A 24,872-nucleotide genomic window follows, 5' to 3' on the forward strand; every position below is an offset into this window, starting at 1 on the left:
CAATGTTCTCTTTGCTTTTTTCTTTCCCTATCTCCCACCCCCTGGTATTCAATTTTAAAGTTTCAGTTCAGTTCATGTGGGTTGCACCTGCTCTTTAAAATCTACCCATAAGCCTGGGAAGGGATAAGACAGTCCTAGAACCCAGAACATACCAATATGGCCTATGGTCCACCAGCAGTTTGGGTTAAACAGATAAGAATATCTCAAAGGAACTGGAAGTAGGTCAAGTCGGTGGGTCACATACAATGGGGGTTAGAGGGAAAGATGAAGTTGAAATGGGAATTACAACATATCTCTGACAATTTTGCCACTGGAAAGAAATGCCTTTGGGATTGGCATGTTTATTAATGTTTCAAGGGGCACTCATCACATTCTTTCAACAGGAAACACCACTCCAACTGCCACCCTTTTCCTTCCATGTTCCCATAAATCACACACACTGTGATTTTGGGAAAATCGAATGCAGTCTCTTCCTGGGTACAAGGGTTACACCAGGACACGTTGGCTAGACTGTGTGGTTGATATCCAGGTGACCAGAGGGATACACACCAAGCGGTTGAGAGTGGCTGCCTCTGGAGGTAGACAGTGTGTGTGTGAGACAGGGCGGAACTGACTTTGTATATACTTCTGTATTATTTGATTTTTTTTTCTTAACTAAGCATACTTTTGACTCATGATGAGGAGAATTGACTACTCTAAGCAACAGCGATTTCAGATGCATAGCATTCCTGTCTCCTTTGAGAATGATTAATGCTTTTTTGAAGCAGTCATTCCATGAAACTTTTCCCCAGCTCCCAAGGAGACGTTTCCTTTTTTGGTATCCTGAGCTACTGCAGGTGCCTCATAAACTGTTTGTGTTTCAAGGAAGGAGACTGGCCTTCTATTTCAGTATTACACAAAAACAAATTCCCGTCAGCCCTCTGCGTACCATTTGGAGATCCTCAATCCTGGTATTAACTCCAGAAGCCATTTCCTTCCTCTCCTGGGGTGTCTCAGGGCAGGGATAGAGAGAGGCCCGGAACCTGCAACAGACAGACACAGCCTGAGGAACACGGATGTTTCTTAACCTATCCAATTTAAATAATCTCAGAAAGTAATCCTAATTTACTAGAAGGACCAAGATACTAGTAGGATTCAGACTGGTGTAATAATCAATAATAATTATTTATGGTAAGTAGCCTACAGATAGAGCAGTAACATTTGAACTATCTTGGTATTCTCTGTAGCTATTAAATTTCCTTAGATTATAAAAACAAAACCAGCCCAGCGGTGTGGCTCAGTGATTGAGCATCCACCAATGAACCAGGAGGTCACAGTTTGATTCCAGTTGGGGCAAATGCCCAGGTTGTGGGCTTGATCCCCAGTAGGGGGCATGTAGGAGGCAGCCAATTGATGACTCTCTCATCATTGATGTCTCTCTCATCATTGATGTTTCTATCTCTCTCTCCCCCTCTTCCTTCCTCTCTGAAATCAATCAAGATATTTAAAACAAACAAACAAAAAAACAGTAATACAAATTATATTAGAAAAAATGGCACTGAAGAAAGATCTTATGGGCAGAATTTCAGAAAAGTTTAAGGGTATGGTGCCTGTGGCACACTGCTGGGTATGCAGAACCACTGTCCCAGAACAATGTAGCATTTATATATCATGAATCCTAATTAATTTTTTCCAAGAAAAGGAAATTGTGTTGTGTTTTAAAAAAAATATGTGTATTGTTTTTAGAGAGAGAGGAAGAGGAAAAGAGAGAGAAACATCGATGTAAGAGAGAAATATCCATTGGTTGTGATCAAACTCGCAACCTGGGTATGTGCCCTAATTGGGAATTGAACCTATGACCTTTTGGTGCACGAGATGATGCTCAAACAACTGAGCCACATTGGCCTGGGTGGAATTTGAGGTTTTGACAGCACTTTAAAAACTGACCTTGGGCCATTTCTAATAGTTTAAAATAGCCCCAACCTTATTAAAAGATGTATTCACCATGTGAAGGTAAAGTAAGGGTTTGTGTTTCACTATTCTATAGTCTAAGACTTAGGAGAGTTAGCCTGCACCCTCAGGGGAGGCACGTTTCTCTTACCCTTCACAGATTTTCTTGACCCTGTTTTTCAGCTGATCACCTTGGAAGAAAATGATGAACACAGACTTGTGCACGTAGTCGCCCTAGGCCCCAAACCGAAAACCAAGACTTCAGACTTGTAACCCAGAAAAAAAGTCTTAAGTAACTTACTTTCTTGGTGATACAGGAACAACAAAAATTCTTTGAGGATACGGCAACCCTGTACTTGAACCACTATCCTCCATCCATTTCTTAAGCTCCACTACAAGAACATTTGCCCTGTAATTACTTAGTCACAAAAAACTTCCTGTATTTGTTTTTAAACTCAACCAGGGGCTTGACACAGACTCTAAGATGATTCTTCTTAGTACAACTTAGCCCTATTTACCAATTCCACTTTAAATCTTCTATTGCCTGAAAGCCATAAGTACAGAGAAAGAGAAGAAAGACATTCCTGTCTGCTCCCATGCTTAGAAATTCCCAGATAAAGAGAACTGGATAACTACAAGGAACCGAGTAGTTGGGGAGAGTGTTGATGTAGAATTTCATGATTCATTCCTATTTAGACTTTAGGGGGCAAGGCGAAACGCAATCCATTCCAAATACCAAGTTTACACTTGAAGTATGGAAGGAATGATGAGAAAAATAAGCTATACTGGGTGTTAACCAAGATTGTCTCTATTTTCTCATATTCCTATGGAGCTGGTAGAATAAGAAAACAAAACTTTAGAAGATAAAAGGGGATGACGAGTGAAGCAGATAAGGCTTAAGACCTAAATTCCTAAATCCTCTAGAAATAAACTGGTGCACATTCTTGGTGCAGCTGCTCTGCTGTAGCTACGAGATACCCAGGCACCCTTTCCTCAATTTGTTGATAAAATGGTTTCTGTTGCCCAGACACCTGGCCAAACATTCCTGAGAACAGGTCCACATTAGGTGTGACTGCACACTGCAGTGTCTTCACAACCCGAGGCCAGCCTTCAATAAGACGTACGACTGCTCCTCTGGGTGAGGGGACTCCCCATAACCTAAGTGTCACTATGCTCCTACTCAATACTGAGGATCAAAGTCATATACTGTCACTGGATTATTTTTAGCTGCAGGACCCACCCACTCTGAGAAGTCTCACAGTTCAATCTCTCTTCTTAGGGCAAAGAATACTAATTTAAGAAATCCAAAAGATAATTTAGAACAACAAAAAAACAACAACTTCAGGCTTCTAAATAATACTAACACAAAAGTGAAGTAAATTTTTTTGCAGAACATTTCATCTTCTTTGCTTGTGATCCCTGAAATCAGAACTCACCATACTTAACATAGGTTTATGTTAAGAACTCTGTCCCACTATGTCAAATGCTACGATGTTACGCTATTCTTACTTTCCAGAGCATTGGGTGGGAAGATCATACTACCTTGCACAATATGTATTTTTAAACTAAGTTCTAAATCTCCCAACAAACAAGTAGACAATAAAAAACCTTACCAACTAAAGTCTCATCAACTTACAGAGATCCACAATGTAGGAACTGTCCTTTTTACATATTGATATTACCAAACTGGGAACCAGATGTCTTACTTTAAGTTAACTTTCATAGAAGGTTACTTTTTTGTTGGTCCCAGATAAGTAACACAAAACATATAAAGCTAAAGGTTAAAATAACTGGAAAAAAAACATATTTACATTCAAAATAATACACAGGCATAGCTTTAAAATGTACATGTATATGTCATATATACATCATATGTACACAAATGATGGAAGTTAAGAGGAAAAGAGCTGTCTCTCAAATTCCCAGATCAAAGCCGGGGTGAACGTAAGGGCTCCTTTGTGGGAGGTTCTGAGTCAGGGGGCACGAGGCTGCTCCTGCTCTGAACTCCCTTTACAAGACCTACTCCATGGGACACAATTTCCTTGTCTTACAGTCACAGGATCCTCCAGGGGGTTCTCGATTTCAGCCTGTCGCAGGAACACATTCCCCCGGCACACCCGCCAAAGCATGCGCTCAAAAGTAGGGATGCGCTCCCGGTTAATCACACCAGCCACGAAGCTGTGGGAAGAAGAGCCAGGTTGGGAAATCTATTCCATGCCAGGGGATGGAAGGCTTTAAGACAAAGAAGAAAGTGAGGAGAGGTACGAGGATGACAAACATGATTACACATTGTTATGTCAAAAAAACTAAAGTTTTACTTCTGGTCCCAGAAGAGAGCTGCGAGAACACAATCCAAATCAACTGAGGAGCGCCTCTCAACAGGCTCAGAGGAGAGTGCATTCTGGAAGCAAGTAAAGGCCAACCTTTTGCTCTTCTGAACAGTAAAAATGAACTTGACCCCACTGAGTATGGAGGGCTGAAGTGGTACTTACCCGAGTCTTAAAGGTGTGCCTCTTCCTATCTCACTTGGCTCCAAGAGGGATGAGGACTCTTCCAACAGGTCTGGATCCGCCATCTGCTGATGATGCAATTCAGCCTGAATTCACAAATCAATTAATATCTAATGAAAATAGTTAGTGGCATGCAGGGAACGAGGAACCAGGAGATAAGTTCAGAAAATAAAGATGAGAAACAAACCACCAAAAGAGAAGATGTACCCACAAAAAGAAGATAAGAAGAATAAGGAAAGAAAACAAAGAAAAGAAACAAGAGGGAAAGAAAGCATAATTGTCCCAGTAAATCATCTGGGGAAATGGTTTAAGAAATAAGGACTAAAAAAACCAAAAACAAACATTAAATGATGGTGACATGTATAAATCTTACTTGGTGGAAGCCATTTTTTCTCTTATATTTTCCTAAATGAGCCATGAAAGTACCAGGAAATACCTTTTCATGTGGATAGAAGCTGAAGTGTTTCTTCCTTTTGAGCAAAAAGGAGGCAGCTCAGCAGAAACTCTCAACATCCAATTTCCAGGCAGTTACAAACTAGAGTTTTCCCTGCGTGAGAATGTGAAAGATGGAGACTCTCTTTCCAAGGAAGAACGCAAGGCAGCGTCACTGTCTTAAACACAGTGTGTGAACTGGAGAAAGGCAGGGGAGGCCTCTCCAGATACCTCGGTTTTCTGTGCTCTTAGAAATGCACAATATGAGGACTTTCAGCCATTGCATAAAATGCTCCATGGGATGTAAGGAGTATTTCTTCCTCCAAAAGGATAAGAAGTACAATAGCTGGACAGGCCTGGGCCTCCACCACATCCATAAAGGGAAGAAAAAGTGAAAACATATCGGAATGTCCTAGCTTCTGAGCAGGAATCTAGGGATATTAAAAAGTTCATGTAGGCTTTACAGTTGCAGGATGCTTGAGAACATAGCTAATCCAATAATCTGAATCAAATGCAGTGAAGAGAGTAGCAGATATTAAGCCAATACACAGTGTGTGGGCTAGTTTAATTGTTTAGATTTAAAATGATTTCCACCATGACAGTTTATACAATGAAATGAAGGAGGAAAGGGACCTTTTCAGATGTGCTAGGTCTATATTTCCTAGCCTCTCTTTACACACTTCTTACCTACCACCTTTTACTCCCATCAGGAAGGGAAGCTGCCCTAAAAAATAAAGGCCAATTGATTTCTCCACAGCCTGACCTCTCCAACTTTAATATCCATGCACTTCTTGTTTGACCAAACAATCAGTAAAATTTTTCTCCATCATTTTCATTCCAAATTTCAAGATTCTACTCCTGTCAACCCATTATAAACAAAAAAACCTCATGGGAACGTCAAGTGTAAGCCTGAAAGCCTTAATATGTGAAGGCAATTGCTTTGAGAAGTAAATTTTGAAAGCAGGATCAACTTTGATTTTTTTTAACAAAGGGAAGGGCAGAGAAATACTGTCATGAGATTTGGAAAAGCTTAAGATGAGATAATGGGCCACAGGTTACCAGCTGCTATCAAATGGCAGTTTAGAGGTTCTTCTTATTTCTACTTAAGGTCAAACCAGCTCACTACAAGCCACAGGCAATTTATTTTGAGGATCCAGATGACTTCCACATTTCAATGTGCTCTTGGGATGTCCCTTAGCAAAAACCAGTGAAACTTACTGCTATTCACAAGACTGCTGCCTACTTCCCTGTACGGTTCATAAGACTTGGTTTAAATAAACCCTAAAGATCAGACTCAAAGCAAACATGTTCTCTAAGGGGACAAAGATGAAACAGCAATTAGACTACTCCAAAGACTATATCTGGGACTCTCTAGGTATAAAAAAACAGAATTAAAGTTAAATAGAAACTTGCAATAAGCTTCTAATTCATAATTACATTACTTCATACTTACGAATCCCAAGTCTTGCCCTGTCCAGGCGGCTCCATTGGTTGGAGCATCGTCCCATGCACCAAAAGGTTGCAGGTGCAACTCCCAGTCAGGGCATATACCTAGACTGTGGGTTTGATCCCTGGTCAGGATGCACACAGAAGGCAACCAATCGATGTTTCTCTCTCTCTCTCTCTCTCTCAAATAAAAAAACAAAAAACAAACAAAAAATGAAACACACATATCCTCAGGTGATGATTAAAAAAATGAAAAAAAAATCCTAAGTCTTAGAGAGGAAAGTAAAAGATTTTTAAAATAATCGTGCCTCATGAGAAAATAGGATGACCAGAACCACTAACTGAAGGCCTTTAAAGCAATCTCTAAAACCATGTCGTCAAGTAGCAAAATCCTAACTGGGCTCTCTAGTAACAATAACGACACCGCCAATGTTCCTCTAAGTTACTTGCTATGCCCTCTGGTTTGCCCCCTGCCCCAATTAGAACACTGAAACCATGCCTTCAAAAAAGAAGTAGCAGAGCTTCAGTAGGTCTATTTCTACTCTTAAGTATAAGCAGCACAAGTCCAGTTCAAGCTACGTTAATTACCAAGAGCAAACACTTTTACTTCCATCTATGTTAAGAAAGAAATTACACTCCCTTCTTCTCTCTCTAAAAATCAATTTAAAAAATATTTTAAAAAAGAGAGAGATAGAGATAGAGAGACAGAGAGAAAGAGAGAGCGAGAGAGAGTGAGAGATTACACTTCATCACCTAAGGTATTCACCCAAACCCCAAAGGAGATGGCAGATGGGAAAGAAAAGTAAAGAAAGCAGATGAATGAAAAACTCAGAAGGAAAAGAAGGCAGGGATCTGCATGCCATTAACCATTACTTTTCCAGTCTTCTTTACGCTCTCATATGTTATGGTGCTTATGGTAAAGATGCAGAGAAATCTCTCCAGCTCTTACAGTTCTTCATAAGCAAGAAGACTGAGAAAAGGATAATCATTAACAAGTCATTTTAAATGCTCTGGATAAGAAATGGCTAAGTCAAATTTGTAATCATTTTAAATCATAAGAATATTCAATGTGTTTACCTTTCCCCTTCTACACCCCTCACCAATCAGAACCCCTATACCAAAAGATGGAAAGAATCATTCTCTGATTTAGCCATTTTCTGCTAACTCATTATTACAAATCATTAATCATATTCACCAAAAAGAAGGCTTTGAAATTGGTAGTGTTTTAGGCCATTTGCAAACCTTCTAGTTGTAGGCATGGAAGAAAATCTCATGAAAAAAATCTATGTTTCCAAGATTTGAGGGTCTCAAGTTTCCTTATCTTTTGCATTCTTTAAAGTGTGCCCTCCCACGTGCGCATGCGCTTTACTCTGTGAGGTCTGGTTTCCTGTCGTGGCCTGGACACCTGAGGTTGCTGTTTAGTGGCAGCAGGGCAAGGGCTATTGAAAGGGACCTGGCTGAGGTTACGAGCTAGTGGCAAGAGCAGGCAAGGCACTGACGGTGCAGCTGGAGAGAAAAGGCAGAGTGGTTCTTGCCAGATTTCCTGCCCTGTGGTGAGGGTGCTAAGAATGAGAGGGACTGATAACGAAAGCAGTGGAAGAACCTCTCATAGTCAAGGCCTTGTGTTCAAAAGTGAACAGCTCACCATAGATTGGGCATGAAGGTCATGAAGATTTAAGCCTGCCTTCTCAGCATGGGCATTTCATGTTTAGACTTATTAAGCACAAAGAAATTCCAAAATCCATAACTTAGGATTTTAAAATCTTATGCCATTTTTCCAAGTAGTTCCTTTTTATATTTTTACTATTTTTAAAAATTATAACATTAAAGTTTGAATAACTATTTCCCTTAAGGGAGTCCATTTGTCAATCTTTATTCAGAATTTCTCCCAGAATGGACTAGACTAAGAAGCCCATTTCAGTTCTTAAATTTGGGAGGTTATGAAAGACATTTTCATACTTTTCAGCAACATCTGAGCAGTAAACAAAAGACTATATCAAAAGGAAAAAAGAGGAGCGGGGGGAGGGGCAATTAAGTCCTAAATGATGCTAAAAGTAGCTGAGCTTTGATCCTGAGACCAGGTTTATATTGCATCTGTGGGAAGCAGCTTGAACACATTTAGAAAAGCACACATCTGGGAGCACTGGAGGCACTCTGTTCGGGATGTTTCCTCATAACTACGGATACGCTCCTTGAGCATAGGGACCAGGTCTTACTCATCTTATTGTCTCACAAAGAGTAGGTGGTTTATCAAATGTTCAGTGAATTAATGAAGATAAATACAATGTGTAGGCAGTGAGCATACTGGAATTCCAGATTATCATATGCCTAAGTTGTCATGCCTGTTGCAAAAGACCTGAAACACTTGTCATGAGTTAATCACACTGTCCCACACCCGCTAATGTGACGGTAATTGCGGACTAGTGAAAGAAGTGATCAGTGGTCTCAAAATTCTCAGCTCAGTGAGCAAGCTGAATATTCACACCGAACCTCTCTTGATAAATACTGCCAGATTCTAATCCTTAGGAGGACCAGGCAATTAAATTCATAAGACCCTTCCCCTTTTCCCTCGCCCCAGCAGATCTTTTTAATTAGCATGGCTTCTCTAAGTCAAAGCCTTAGCTATTGAGGAATGTATCACATCTTCAGCTGACTTTCTCTAGCCCAGTGGTTCTCAAACTAGCCTGCCTCCCGATGATCTTATGAAAACAGATTGCTACGCCCACTCTCAGACTGGTAATTTGCATTCTGACAAGTTCCCAGGCAAGGCTGATGCTACTGGTTGGAGAACCCCTATTCTAGTATAAGAACAGTGGGAAGTTGTTCTTTCTCCAAAACACAGAAATTAAAAGTGGAACTGAGAACAAGAGCAGATACTAACTAAATTGGGCCTTCTATTTTTTAAAAGTTTTGCCACACAAGAAAATTTGTTTTGAGCAAAGGAAATAAAGAACTTTATAGGAAGGCACACTGAACGGTGACCAGAACAATCTCTGAAGTGTCTTATGTTGCTAAGCAGGTGGCAAAAACACCTGTAAAAAAGAGAATTATCCAGCCTGGCCAGTGTGGCTCAGTTGGTTGGGCATTGTCCCCGTGCAGGTTCGATTTCTGGTGAGGGCACATGCCCTGTTTCAGGCTTGATCCCTGGTAGGGAGCATGCAGGAGGCAGCCAATGAATGTTTCGCTCTCACATTGATTTTCTCTTTCTCTCTCCCTCCCTCCCTCTCTCTCTAAAAATTAATAAAAATATTAAATTAAGAAAGAGAGAATGACCCATATTTTAAGCCATCAGAAAAATCACGTCCAGGGTGAAAGCTAAGACTCCTTCCCAGGTTTAATTAGGAGAAGGAAGCTTTCTGAAAGCCTTGCTCCAAATCCTTTCCACGGGGTCACCTCAGCAAGCTGCTGGCAACTTAGTCACCTACATTTCTAATCCAGGAACTTATTAACATTTTTCCCTACCTGGTAATGCAGTTGAGTTTATATGAAAATCCAGGAATTCCAAACAAGCATCCTACCAATATTTCCATATAGTATTTTAAAAAAATTAAAGTGTGATATGTGCTATCTAAAGTAGTTAAAAGTGTGCTTGAAGGTTGATGGGCAAACATAGAAATAAAATTAAAATTTGATGACAAAAGGTTTGGAGATTAAACCTTTGTTATAATTTCACATGTAACTGAATGTTTCTTGTTGCTTTGACTTTAACCTTGAACATTTACTTACCTTAAAATATAATGTAAAACTTTTAACTATGTTAATACAACTATTGTAGGGTTCCTTTCCCCATCTTGAGATGAAAAATTACAGAAAATGCAAAAATATACAAAATTATGTCTGGCTATGTACTGCATGAAAAATGGAACATAATCTGACAGTTCTTCAACTAAAACAGGGTGTGAAGATGGTATTGCTTTCAAACTAGCAAATTAAAATAATTACTGGAATAAAAATATGGCCCACTTGTGCAGGTGTAACATCAGCTGCTCAAATACTAAAAGAAATAATAGTCTGACCTCATCGAAAAACTGCTGAGTTTTGCGAAGTATAAATTTTAATTCAGTCAGTTCCAGGAAGTTTCTCTTCAGAGCTTCCTGGTTGGTGTTGATTTCCTTCAGTTCATTTTCAATCTTCTCAAAATTAGCCTATAAAAAAGAAAAGAAATCAAACTATTAACTCAAACTAAGCTCAATGAGCTTGCTCTAAAGGACATGAATTCATCTATCTAACAGAACTCTAGCTACTATGACAGATATCTTATATCTACCCTGCAAATATGTGATTTTACCAGGGCAATTTTCTTCATTAAAATTTTTGTTTAAAATCGTCTTTGTTTATATATTCTATTATACCCTTGGTTGAATTCTCAGGAGACTTCAGATGGATAAAATAAATATTGAAATCCATTGGCTATTCATTTATTTAGACAATGAGATTAATAAATTAGTAGATAAACTGACATTAATCCAATATAGTTTCAATAAGTCAATAAACATTTATTTAGTGGCACATGATACTGTTCAACATGCTGTTCTATACCATAAAAAGGAAACTTCATTTTAATTCCAGCTACAAGAAACTTACATCAATAAATAATGCTGACAAGGACAGCTAGAATTACTCTACTCTCTATCCACTCAGAAATTTCTACATTTAAACAACAAGACACTTATTTGGCATCCTCAGAATTGTTTACCTCTAAGTCAATCATGTCCCGGGGGAAGGGCACCTCTGGATTTTCGCCAGTGTCCATAATTGGGATATTAGCTTTTCTTATCTCTTTCTCAACAAATCCTAAAATGACAGAATCAAAACATTCATGTATAGCATATGCCTGGAATTGCCAATATTTGGGGGGGGCGGAGGGGGGGGAAGAGATGCCAAGCCTGGCTAAAAAGCTTCATTCTAAGAAAGATACTTTTATACAAAAGAAGCAGAACATGTAAATCCTTTTTTCTCTACATTCCTCGTCCTCCTACCACACAATCTCTAAAGCACAGCTTCCCCAAAGAGGGTTATCATTCCACTCCTGTCTTCATTTCCTCTTCTGGTCTTCAAACTAGTCCAACCTGCTTCAGCTCTGCAACCCCTGTGACTGCTGCCTCAGAGTATGATGTCCTCATCACAAGTACTGCGGGCAGAGCAGAGCTATGGAAGAGCCAATTCAATAGACTATTTGACAACTGACACACTAGTGAGACAACTCCAGATCAAAAGGGTTTCATTACATTTAAAGGAAACAAAACAAATAAGAAGCAAGAGGCAGAATAAGGCTCCAAGACACCAGAAAAGTGTTTCAGGTGACAACTACTGACTTTGTTTTTTAGGATGGGAACCAAATTCACTTACCAGCTAACTGAGAGCTGGCATAGTATACTAGCAAGATCTTGGGTTTTAGAACCAGACAGAACAACCTGAATTCAAATACTGATTCCATCACGGCCACTTACAGTCTTGGACCATGTCACTTAACCTCTCTGATTTTTGGTTTCCTCACTTATTAAATGAGGTTAACACCCATTTTGAAGGGATGTTGTAAGAAATGAATGAAAGAAAGCATATGAACACCCTAACTCTCAATAGAGCCTTAACTGTTAGTTTCTTCCCTCATACATAAATAGCGCAGATTAAAAGGTGGCTATGCTGACATCTAAAATTGATGGTGGTCTGGGTTCCATCCCTCAGAATTCTATAATGTAATCTATACTAATAAAAGGGTAATATGCTAATTAGACCAGGAGACCTTCCGGGAAACCTTCCAGATGTCCTTCCGGACAAAGTGGGGCTGAGGCAGAGGAGGTTAGGGGTGATCAGGCCAGGAGGGGAGGGCAGTTGGGGGCGAGCAGGCCGTCAGGGGGGGCCAGTTGGAGGTGAGCAGGCTGTCAGTGGGAATCAGTTGGGGATGATCAGGACTGCGGGGGGTCAGTTTGGAGTGAGCAGGCCAGCAGGGGGGCAGTTGGGGGTGAGCAGGCCAGTGGGGAGGGTGTCCCTCAGCCCGGCCTGCACCCTTTCCAATCTGGGACCCCTTGGGGAATGTCCAACTGCCAGTTTAGGCCCAATCCCTATGGGCCTAAACTGGCAGTCAGACATCCCCTGAGGGGTCCCAGATTGGAGAGGGTGCAGGCCAGGCTGAGGGACCCCCCCCCCCTGCATGAATTTCGGGCACCGGGCCACTAGTTCTGCTATAAAACCCTTCCCACACACACACACAAAAAGCAGTGTTTTCAGCTTACAGCCGTGTCATCTCACACAAGGTTTCCATTAAGCATCACCAGGCCCAAACACCACAAAATCTACTTGTATACCAGAAATTCATCTTAACATCAGGATCACAAGATTTTTCCTCCTTTCTTTTTCTCCTGTAGGTTTTCCTCCCTTTATTAAGAGCACTGGTGTCTCTAATTTAAGATAAATGACTCATTATAGGAACATCATCAAGACCAAAATGCACATACGAAGCTTTCGATCCATTTCTTCACATCTTCTAACTTCATTCACAAATTTCCGCTGGAAAACATTCACATCTGGATTTAACTGCAAAATAAGAACACAATACCAAATATTCAAACACCGCGTCTATTTCCTCTGTTTCACAAGCAGCACATCCTGCAAAGTCAAAGCCTAGTGTGTCAATGCATGATGCAACACGAATAAAAACTGTCTACTGACCCACTTGGGAGCCAGCTGCACCAACTAAAGATAAAAACCGCTTCCTTGCTCTGCAACATATTGAAATGGAGGCAAATTAGAGTACAAAATGTTCTTCCTAGGCCACAAGTCTCAGTGAACCCCCTCCTCCACCACCGCCAAATAGTGGGCCCACTAATATAATAGCTGTTCTGCCGGTTTTCCCTCTCTCCTTCTTCCCAGTCAGAAGAAACAGAGGCAAACTTCTCTTGTTCTTCTGTTCCTGGTTCTTCACCTTCTAAGTGACAGGCTGGTTCATTCATTAAAGTAATTTTCAAAGCAATATGAAATATAAAACAAGAATAAAACAAAAGTTCCTACAGATTAAGAAACTTGCAATCTAGTAGAGAGAAAACATGAACATAACCAATAAGATAGCATGTGATAAATTCCATAAAAGTAATACAAATAAAGAACTACTATAGTTCCTTCTTCAATGTTTTTGGAGCAAGCACCAAATACGTGCCATACACTATATTAGGCACTTGTGTAAATATAAAGAATAAAATATGTCCTAACTTTTAGGAGCTCAATTTCACATATAATAAATACACTTTGTTGTGACAAATGCTATTAAAAAGTAAGTAAAATATTGTTGTCAGTTTCTTATACAATTAAACATTCCTACCCACCACATGTCTGAGCATCTACTACTAGGTATTTGTGTAAGAAAATGAAAACACATTGACAGAGACTGTACAAGAATGTTCATAGCAGCTTTTGCATAATAGCTCCAAACTAGCAATGATAACAACAAATGTCCATCAATAGGAGAATGGATAAAGACATTGTGGTATATTCATACAATGGAATATTACTCAGCAGTAAAAAAGAATCACCTATAGCTATCCACAAAATCAGATAAATCTAAAAAACATTAGGCTGAGGAAAAGAAGTAAGACCTAAGAGTTTGAAAGTATGACTATATTTACATGAAGTTCAAGAAAAGGCAAAACTAATCGATGATGCAAGAAACCAAAACAGTGGTTATCTAAGGGAGGGTGGGGGTTGACCAGAAGTGAGCACAAGGTAACTTTCTGGGCTGCTGCAAATATTGTCTTACCTGGGTGTATAAATTTACCAACATCATCAACCTGTACTCTTAAGGTCTTTGCATTTCACTGAATACAAATTTTACTTCCATAAAAAAGATGTGTGTGTGTTTAGGGAAGAACACTAGTTCTACCTAGGACAGTGGTTCTCAACCTGTGGGTAGCGACCCCTTTGGAGGTTGAACGACCCTTTCACAGGGGTCGCCTAAGACCATCTTGCATATCAGATATTTATGATTCATAACAGTAGCAACATTACAGTTATGAAGTAGCAACGAAAATAATTTTATGGTTGGGTCACAACATGAGGAACTGTATTTAAAGGGCCAGAAGGTTGAGAACCACTGACCTAGGAGATAAAGAAAAAAAATGCGCAAAGGTAACCACTTGAGCTGGGCTGATGGGGGATGAAGCCAAGTCACCAAGCAGAAATACACAGAATGGAAGGAGGAAGACCATGACATGCCCAGCCGGCGTGGCTCAGTGGTTGAACCAAGAGGTCACAGGTTCGATTCCCCGTCAGGACACATGCCTGGGTTGTGGGCTTGATCCCCAATAGGGGGCATGAAGGAAGCATGATTGATGTTTCTCTCCCATCAATATTTCTATTTCTCTATCCCTTTCCATTCCTCTCTCCATAAAAATCAATAAATATATAAGAATACATATATATATATACAAAACAGACCAAATGATCTGACTTTTTAAATATACTTTTTAAAAATTTACTGTTTTGAAGAATAATATTGTGTGTGAAGAATGAAGTGTAAGAGAGAGACTGATGACAGAGAAACTAGTAAGGAAATTATTGGTATTATTATATTAGAAGGAATCTACAGCAAAAAGCATTATTGGAGATTAAGAGAAAGGCTACATAATGATAATAAGAAAAATTCCCATGAAGGTGCACAATTCTAAACTTGTGGGTCCCTAATAAATTGTTTGTTTTTCACCGAGCAGGCAGTACTTCGACTTCTCATTCAGAAATTTCCACTTCAATAAACATGAAGTGAACTACTAGTTTCATAATCAAAGGCAAAGTTCAACTACGGCCACCCACAACCTGTTTCGGACAAGGCATCCTAAAAATATTTCAAACAAAAATGAACAGAAGTACAAGGAGAAACTGACAAGCCTGTCTATGTAGTGGGAAATTTTAGTGTAACTTTTCTATTACTGATACATCAAATCTACTAAATAAGGATAGAGAAAATTTGAACAACATAATTAGCTTAATCTAATACATACACACAGGGACTTGTACACATCTAATCCCTTCATCCAACAGTTTTCTCTTCAATAATTCATTTACAAAACTGACCACAAAATAGATCATACAGCAAGTCTCAGTAAAAAACTGGTACTATACAGACAATGTTCTTTGATTACAATGCAATTAAATTAGAAAGTCACATAAGAAATACAACTTATCATACTTGGAAATTCTAAAATAGTTCTAAGTAATTCATGACTCAAAGAAGAAATCAAAATGATTTTTTGTTTGTTTCTAAATTGCTGATTTGAATGGTGATATGACTAGTTCCAAATGTATTCAGTCATGCCCACATTTGAAAGAGTAAAACTTACAACAATCATGTTTGCCATGAAACAGTGTTATATTTATTTTGTATTTAATATAATGAGAAGTGATTTTCACTTTTCTAAGCAACTGAAAAAGTCCAGTTCAATTGATGCTACAGATGAACACACACATGGCTTTCTCCTCCTCAAATAACTACAAAAGAAAACCAAATTATGTTATTTCATTTAAGTAAATTGTACTTAATGAGTGACACAAATGTATGTTTAGAGACAATATTGCTTCACATTTGCAAGGCTGAGTAGTTGTTTACCATGGTCTGGGAAAAGCCTACTAATTGCCTATAAAAGAACCATTTCTGTTAACTCTTGTCCTTAATAAGTAATATGTGTATCTTGATGCAATACTTCATTCATGAGAATAATTCTTCCATCACAAAATTGCAGCTTATGTATAAGTTTAAGGATTTATTTGTAAATGATGGCAATAATTCCCTATAAAAGATCTTAATAACAGTAAAAAAAATTAGTATTTAATGACTGACATATATGAAGCAATTTAAATAATTTATGAAATAATGAAAATGCTAAAAATCAAACTTTGTAGGATGCAGCTAAAGTGGTATTTAAAGGAAAATGTATAACTTTAATTGCACATAACAGAAAAGACTAAAAATTAATGTTCAAATTCAAGACATTAGAAAAAGATAATAGAATGAAGAAAACAACAAAAAGGAGAACAAAACAAGTCCTAGAGAAGATGCCCCAGATCAAAAGCTGGGTGTTTTTTTAAATTAGTATTTTATTTTATTATTTTTCTTAGCAGCTGGTTATTTGAAAAACCAAAATGGCCAAAATGTTTATAAGACTGAGAGAAGGCATGCATAAATATAAGAATAACAAACAGGTAACTACAGCCCTAGCTGGTTTGGCTCAGTGGATAGAGCGTAGGCCTGCAGACTGAAGGATCCCGGGTTTGATTCCAGTCAAGTCTCTCTCATCATTGATGTTTCTATCTCTCTCTCCTCTCCCTTCCTCTCTGAAATCAATAAAAATATTAAACAACAAAAACACTGTGAGAATACCACTTCACACCCATTAGGATGGCTACAAATTTTTTTTAACGGAAAATAACTTGTGAGGATGTGAAGAAATTAGAACCCTCATACATTGCTGGTGTGAGTGTAAAATGGTGTGGTTGCTGTGGAGAGAAGTCTGGGGGTTCCTCAGAAAGTTAAACATAGAATTACCATATGACCCAGCAATTCCACTGCTAGTTGTATATCCAAAAGAAGGAAAAACAAACTACATATTGTATAATTCCATTATATACAGGGTGGGACAAAGTAGGTTTACAGTTGTGAGTACCTGAAACACAGTTTATTCTTATATTATTATTTATTATTGTATTGTTTTCCATACGAACAACTGTAAACCTGCTTTTGTCCCACCCTATATAATGTCCAGAATAGGGAAATTCACCAAAAAAGGCAGATTAAGTGGTTGCCAAGGGCTACGGGGAAAAGGAGTGACTTCTAATGGGTACAAGGTTTCTTTTGGGGGTAATGAAATGTTCTAGAATTAGATAGTGATGATGGTTTTGTGAATACACTAAAAACCATTGGATCATATATACTGTAAAAGGGTGACTTTTTTGGTATATCTCAATTAAAAAGAAAACAGGCAGTGGAATCAGACAATGCTGGGCACTAATTTGTATGTCCTTCAGGTATTTATTTTCATCTATGCCACAGGTTCCTATTCTGTAAAATGAGAATGGTAGGCTCCACGAACCAAAAGTAGGTTCTACTGTGCAGAGTTGTTGTGAGAAATGCCTGCAATAATAATACAAAATGCTCAACATGGTATCTATTAAAAATGTAAATTATCATTATGACTGTGTTAGACAGTAAAGAATTGAAGAATAGGAAAGAGAGAAGGAATAGATGAAAGAACATACAAAATTTTGAACAAGCTGAGTGAGGGAACATGTCTTACTCAATGTCTCTCTAAAACCCAGAGTGGTATCTTTACAGAGTAGATAGAAGATATCAACTACTTCTTACATTGAAACCACTCATTTTAATATGTTGCATATTTTCATATCAAAGAAAAAATGCAAAAAGACAGAAAAGTACAGATACATGTTACAACACAGATGAACCTTGAAAACATTATGCTAAGTGAAAGAAGCCAGTCCCAAAAGATATGTTGTATAATTTCATTCACATGAAATGTCCAGATAGGCAAATCCGCAGAAACAGAAAGTAGATTAGTGGTTGCCAAGGGCTGTGGAGGGAGAGGAGTTGGGGAGTGACTGCGAATGGGTGCAGGGTTTCTTACTGGAGTAATGAAAATGTTCTAAAATTAATTGTGGTGATGGTTGTACAGCTCTGTGAATATACTAAAAATCACTGAATTAAACACTTTAAATGAAAAAATAATATGGTAGGTGAATTATATCTCAGTAAAGCTATTAAAAAATAGTAGAAAAATAACCTGGACATGTAATTCACCAAATTAATAGATTGAGCAGAAGAAACATAGTAACACCAATAGATGAAAAGGCATTCAATAAAATTCCACAACCATTTGTAACAATAACTTTAGAGAATCAGAAATTGAAAGAATCTGCATAATCTAATTAATAGAATTTTCAATAAATGTAAGAGTAAACATCTTATTTAAATTGTGAAACATTAGCCCTGGCTGGTGTGGCTCAGTTGGTTGTAGCATTGCCCTGTACACTGAAAGGTCTCAGGATTGATTCCTGGTCAGGGTACATACCCAGGTTGTGGGTTCGATCCCTGGTGGGGGCGCATGCAGGAGGCAACTGATTGATGTTTCATTCTCACATCAATGTTTCTCTCTCTAATATCAATAAAAGCATGCCCTCAGGTAAGGATTTAAAAAAATTGTGAAACATTAAAAAGATTCCCCTTAAAGTCAGGAGCAAGACAAGAATGTCATTTAATGGATACTTAGCATTTTGCCCTCTTTCCTTAGTAACAAAAATCCCAATTTTGTTCAGGGCAGCAAATCCTCAGTTAAAAAAACCACATTTCCCAGATTCCTTTGCAGCTAGTGTATGCCATAATCCTGGCACCAATAATAAATTTTAAAAGTCTACTTAGAATTTCTGGGAAAGAAATATGTACCTCTCCTTTCTCCTTGCACTTCCTTCAATGATATGCCTGGAGCTATGGGGGTTATCTGTAAGTACAAAAGCCAAATGTTCAAGGATGGTCAAACAGGGATACAGAATGATGACAGCATGGAGCTGGGCTTCATGTTACATGAGAAAAGTACACCCCTATCATTTGGGCTTTTTGTTACACTCAGCTAAGCACAACCCTAACCAGTATTAGCTTGCTGTTTCTCTTCTTCAACATGTTACTAAAGGTCCAAATGTGTATGGTGAAATGAGAAAAAGAAACAAAAGGATAAGGATTTGAGAAGAAAAAACCAGCTTACTCTCTAATGGTACAGTGAAAAAGATTATATCAAATGTGACAAAATGTTAACAACTGGTGAATCAACATAGGAGTATTCAGGCTTGAAATTTTTCAAAGTAAGAAATTTAGGCAAAAACACACCAATAAGCAAAAAAGAAAAACAAACTTTTTGTATGACAAATGAAGGGAAAAAATAAGCGACAGCCTAGAAGAATTTATTAGTAAAGGAGTAGAAAAAGATTAGATTCCAGAAGACGTGAAGAACTTTTACAAATCCTACAAGTTAACAAGCAAAAGGCCAGCAAACCATTAGTAAACAGGCAGGGGATATGGACACACGCTCATGGAAAATGAAACCCATTCTGTCCAATAAACATAAAAAGGTATCAAATGTCCTAATACAGAAAATGCAAACTAAAACAACAATGAGATACCACTTCGCACCCATTGGGTTGGTGAATTTCTTTGAGCACAGAGGTGTTGACATTGTTCCTGACACTGTGGCATGACAGGAACTCTCAACCAGCCCTGGCAGCATGCACAGGCACATGCACTGTGAAGTACACTCTGGCATCCTCCAGCTAGAGATGCACACTACACTCAGCAATGCCCCTCCTACTTATCATCCCTGGAGTAGCAGCAGGTCCATGTGATCAACACCATTTTCGCAGTAACAGTAAGACATTATTTGCCTTTTTCATTCTCATTGTCTCATGAATGTTTCAGTGACGTTTTCCAGAGTCTCATGACATACATCACAGCAGACTGACTGCAGAGGCAAACGAGAAGCCAGCTATCTTCTATTAATTCAGACACTAAAAGATTTTCAAAAATGTAAAAGCAATACCATTCTTCTCATTATTTTTTGTTTGTTTTGAAAAATATAGCTATTTTTCACAAATATGCTATTATAACATGTAATGGGTTTATATTATAATTTTTTAATGAGTTAATAAATATTTAAAACATTTCTCAGCTTTAATTTCCAATTTAATAAGTATAAATAGTTGTAACTCACATAAGAGCCCGCTAGGGTTCTCAATTTTATTTTATTTAAGAGTGTAAAGAAGTCTTTAGACCAAAATGTTTGAGAACCACTCCCCTGGAGAAACTATAAAAGATGCATGCCAGGAGACACAGAGAAGACTCTTCATTGCAACTTGTAATAGCAAAGAACTGCAATCATTAGAAGGAAAAAATGATAAATTATATATTTTTACAATAACTATATAGCAATTTAAATAAACGAACTAGGGCCTCCTGCACCAACATGGTCAAATCTCACAAATGTTAAATTTTAAAAATACCTGCTGAAAGATACATACAATATGATACCATGTAAAGCATACAAAATTATACGATATATTACTTGGTGATTCATACAAACATAGCAAAAGTAAAAAATAAAAACATATGGGAATAATACTGTCAACAATAATAAAAATAAAGAAAAAAACACAGGTAAGGGCAAAAGTCACTATACAAAGTAACCTCTAGGGAGGAGGGGAGAGAAATGAAACACAGGGAGGAAGGAGAGGCAGGAACCTTCAATTATATGTGGAATGTTTACCCCGTAAGTAGACAATATAAATTACATAGGTATTCATTATATTATTCCCCATCATTTTTTGTATGACTGAAATACATAATAAGTAAAAGTTAAGAATGCTGAATGAACCCACATGGGTATTAGAAAGGGAGATACTATATAGGACCAGATGAAGAATTGCAAATTAAGGGTGAGTTAGGTTTGATTTAGGTTTTAAGTCTAAAAAACTGGAAGAATAGCAATGCATTAGCTCAAGTTTAGGAAGTGAGGATGAAGAAAAAGGAAAGGTGTTGGGATTTAGATGTATTAGCTTGAGACGTATTAGCAGAGATGACAACAAGCTTAGAAATTTGTATATTCAGGGAAGGTATTTGGGAAGTCAAGGCCAGAGATATAGATTTGGGACTCACTGAATAAAGATGAAAATTTTGAGAATGGATGGGATCACCGAAAAAAAGGTGATACAGGAAGATGTCGGCGTGGACAGGCTTATCCAGAGAGCAGAGAGCTTGGGAAACACTGACACTGAGGGCAGAGGTGGAGAAGATAAAGGAGAGGCCGGTGGAAGAGCCTCAGAAAGGTAAAAGAACACTCCAAAAGAGATGGTGTACAAAGGTTCAAAGAAAATAAGGAATAAGACTATCACTGGGTTGTATTTGTGCAGTTTCAGCTCGTACTGAGAACTTCCTGAAAGCTTGCCAATACCAGGAAGTCAATATTGATGAATCCCACACCTTTCTGATTACTCCTCTTTATCCATCCATTCCAACAAATACTGATTATCTTCTATGTGGGCAGTAAGGATAAGATAGTCACTGTCTCTGTCTTCATGGTACTTAGATCAGAGTAGCAGATGGAGACTTTAATCAACTACTTGCACTGATGAATGTAAAATCACAATATAATGAATGCTGTCAATGAGAGGTACATGGACCTTTGAGATTGCCTAATAGGGTATTGTTTACTTCCCCCTCCTTTCAGCGGCAAATATCAGACTGTAAGCACCATAGGGCATACTTTTTACTAGCATACGCTTATACTGTCCATTTTGCTTTTACTGATTTTTTCTTTTTTTTTTTTTTTAGAGAGGGAAGATGGAAGAGCGAGAGAGAGAGAAACATTGATGTGAGAAAAACACATCGATTGGCTGTCTCCTATATGAGGCCCCTCTGGAGATCAACCTTGCATTCTAGGTATGTGTCCTGACTGGGAATCGAACTTGGGACTTTCTGAAGCATGGGACGATGCTCCCACCAACTGAGCCACACTAGCCAGGGCTGTCCATTTTCTTTTCTTTTTTTAAAAAAATATATTTTTATTGATATCAGAGAAGAAGGGAGAGGGAGAGAGAGATAGAAACACCAATGATGAGAGCGAATCATTGATTGGCTGCCTCCTGCACACCCCCCACTGGGGATCAAGCCCACAACCCAGGCATGTGCCCTTGACCCGAATCTAACCCGGGACCCTTCAGTCCGCAGGCTGACGCTTTATCCACTGAGCCAAACTGGCTAGGGTTGTCCATTTTCTTTTGATATCTTCTCCAACTTCCCAGCATAATGCTTCAGCTTAATAGGTATTCAGTATACGTTTACTTATATACTATATATCCCTAACTGCATGCTTCAGATCTTATAATAAGTATGACCTGCTGTATGGAAAAGCTATGAAAATATTTTTAAGATCCTGCTATGGGTGTTAAGGAGCCCAAAAGTAAAGTGGAAGCCTTGAACAGGTTAGTTTGCTGTCCTCCGTTTGCATCCCAAGCAATTACCTTGAGAATGCTTAGGATTATTCTCAAAGGGGAACCAGTAAAAACATGAAAGGATTGGCCCACAACAATCTCACCTCTAGAAAGACAACTCAAAAAAATGTCAACAGTAAGCGTGCTGTCATGTTATTTTTGCAAATAAAAAAGCAAAACATTCATCATAAGGCAATTGGCCATGACCAGAAAATTACAGTTCAGTGGTAATCAAGAGGCAGCCCCACAATTACTTACATCACGAAACTGAACCTTTCCGAGTTCTCCTAATTCGCTGACACAACAATAAGCAGCTTCTGACTGTAGGAAAAGCTGGGCCAGCGTCATCTCCTCACTCCGGAAAAGCTCCCCCATGGCGGCAGAAAGTACATCCACTGAGTACCGGGATTTCTCTCCAACCTAAGGCAAAAAGGGAAAATTGCATGACCTTGGAAATTACTAAGAGGGCTAAGAGCAAACAACACTTAGTAAGGCTCTTCCGTTTTGCATTCCATGTCTTTCACCTCGTGCTGACAGGTCTTTAACAACTGTTTTGACATCCTCCTTAGAAAGATGGAAAGGAGAAATTGCAAAGGCTGCCACTGAATCCTCTCCCACAGAGTGCCTGATGAAAAGTCTCTTCCTTTGCAGTCAACATCAGGATCAGATGACAATATTTTGGGACATCTCAATACATAAGAATGTGTCCATATTAAAAATAGGAACTGGGGATCCCAAACAGCTTTTTAATACCCTGGACACAACATTCTGAGGCAGTGACATCCACACTGCTCTATCTTGGTTTCCACTTGTGTCAGGAAACAGAAGAGACCTCACCATTTTCTAACCTGTACTGCCCATTTCTTCTTCTTCTTTTTTTTATTCTCACCCGGGGAATATGTTTTTCATTGATTTTAGAGAGAGGAAGGGAGAGGGAGAGAAAAACATTGATCAGTTGCCTCCCAGGCCCACTTACCCTGATGGGGGATCAAACCCTAAACCTATGTAACTGTTCTGATCAGGAATCAAACCACCATTTGGTGTACAGATGGTGTTTCAACCAACTGAGCCACCTGGCTAGGGCTACTGCCCATTTCCAACAGCCAAAGTGCCAGCCCTACCCTCAAGTTACGACTACCTTAAAGGGTTTAACCTTCCAAATTCCTCAGAAAGCACCATCTTCTCACTACAGAATCTAACTACATAATCATTATCTTTAAAAAAAAAAAAAAGGAACCAGCTTGCTTATTAAGCTCAATATCAAGTCAAGCATGGCAGGAATCCATTGATAATGACAAAGCAGTTTTATCAAGCCACAGAGAATAAGCTTTCCACCTCGGAAGCCTTCTGTTTCTTATCTCCACCTTCAAGATGAACTACATTGTTCCATCTGTTAAAGCTTCTCCTGCACGCGTCCATAAAGGTTTGGTTTTAGGGTTGTCTTATCACTGCGGGGTAATAAACATCAGTGGCGCTATCAGTGGTCCTGAAACTGCAATTATTTATTCTCAATCAGCTATTGTGAGGCACAGACGGTACAGCATCTAAGCTCGAAAAAACATACGGTATTTTAGTATCATGAGAGCACCCATAATGATAGGTGAAACTGGCATGGAAGGAAGAGTTGCGCTCGGGGAAGGCTGGGAGACATCTTGAAAAATTTGAATGACAAGCCTTTGTGCCTTTGATGTTCAAAGCAGCAGAACAACACACTCGGATACAAGCAAGGATTTCTCAAGAGATTATGTAGCTTGACTTTATACCACCACCCCACAACACACCTCGCTCCTAATTATGGGACAGAGTCCACAATCTCTAAACACATAATATTATGCCTGATCAGCATAGTTCAGGGGCTGCCATTCATGACAGCCTCCAATGAGTTGCCTCCCTCCTGTTTTTTAACGATAACAAATCTCCCTAAATGCATCTCTCCGACAAACCAAACAGAAAACCAAATTGGCCAAAGCGATTAGGGGATGCGGGGGAGTAGTGGTGGTGGTGGTGGTGGTGGTTGTCGTGGTGTGTGTCACAAAACAAAATATAAAGAAATAGGAATTCTGCTGCACAAGATTAATCCAAATAAGGCGTCCCCGCGCACTGCCGCTGTCACCCGGTCCTCGCCTCCTAACGAGGTATTTAGATTCACCTGCTTCGTTCCTGTCCGCCCAGCGAGCATCGGCACACCTACCTCCTGGAGGAGGGACTAGAAGGGAGAAATTCTCCCATTGGGACCTCATTTAAGAAGTCTCCCCCAAATTTTTCGGCCATTCCAATAACCTTCAGTTCCTCCGCCGACCCCTTAAGTGGCGGCAGGGATCAGGGCCTCCAAAGGGGAGTGAACCTCCGGTTCTGCCCACAGAAGGGGCGCCCGAAGAGAGGTGAACCCCATTTCCTTCCAGAGACCTCGGATCCCTGCTACTTCCTCGGACAAGTGAAGCGGATGTTAGAGTTCCCTGTGCCCCTCGGAGGCCGCTCCCTGCCGCGCCGTCCCCGCTCACCTCCAGCCGCCGGCGGGGCCACTACCAA

General features: G+C 39.1%; 1 protein-coding gene across 8 annotated transcripts in view; it reads right to left on the bottom strand.

The window, feature by feature from the left end:
* ATP6V0A1 (ATPase, H+ transporting, lysosomal V0 subunit a1) overlaps positions 1 to 24,872 on the bottom strand; it is a 53,306-nt gene extending 28,434 nt beyond the window's left edge. For 5 of the 8 annotated variants that reach the window (XM_014547234.1, XM_005875725.2, XM_014547233.1 and 2 more), the window contains exons 1-9: positions 24,845 to 24,872; positions 22,602 to 22,763; positions 12,773 to 12,851; positions 11,014 to 11,111; positions 10,334 to 10,462; positions 4,422 to 4,525; positions 3,981 to 4,107; positions 2,081 to 2,163; positions 929 to 1,022 (exon numbers count right to left, since the gene is read on the bottom strand). In XM_014547234.1, coding sequence (XP_014402720.1) covers positions 929 to 1,022; positions 2,081 to 2,163; positions 3,981 to 4,107; positions 4,422 to 4,525; positions 10,334 to 10,462; positions 11,014 to 11,111; positions 12,773 to 12,851; positions 22,602 to 22,718 — 831 coding nt within the window. In that variant the 5' untranslated portion in view covers positions 22,719 to 22,763; positions 24,845 to 24,872. The remainder of the gene's footprint in view (positions 1 to 928; positions 1,023 to 2,080; positions 2,164 to 3,980; positions 4,108 to 4,421; positions 4,526 to 10,333; positions 10,463 to 11,013; positions 11,112 to 12,772; positions 12,852 to 22,601; positions 22,764 to 24,844) is intronic. The other 3 variants (XM_005875727.2, XM_005875726.2, XM_005875723.2) reach the window with 1 other exon arrangement.

The sequence above is a fragment of the Myotis brandtii genome, unplaced genomic scaffold (assembly GCF_000412655.1).
Source record: "Myotis brandtii unplaced genomic scaffold, ASM41265v1 scaffold469, whole genome shotgun sequence".
Lineage (NCBI taxonomy): Eukaryota > Metazoa > Chordata > Mammalia > Chiroptera > Vespertilionidae > Myotis > Myotis brandtii.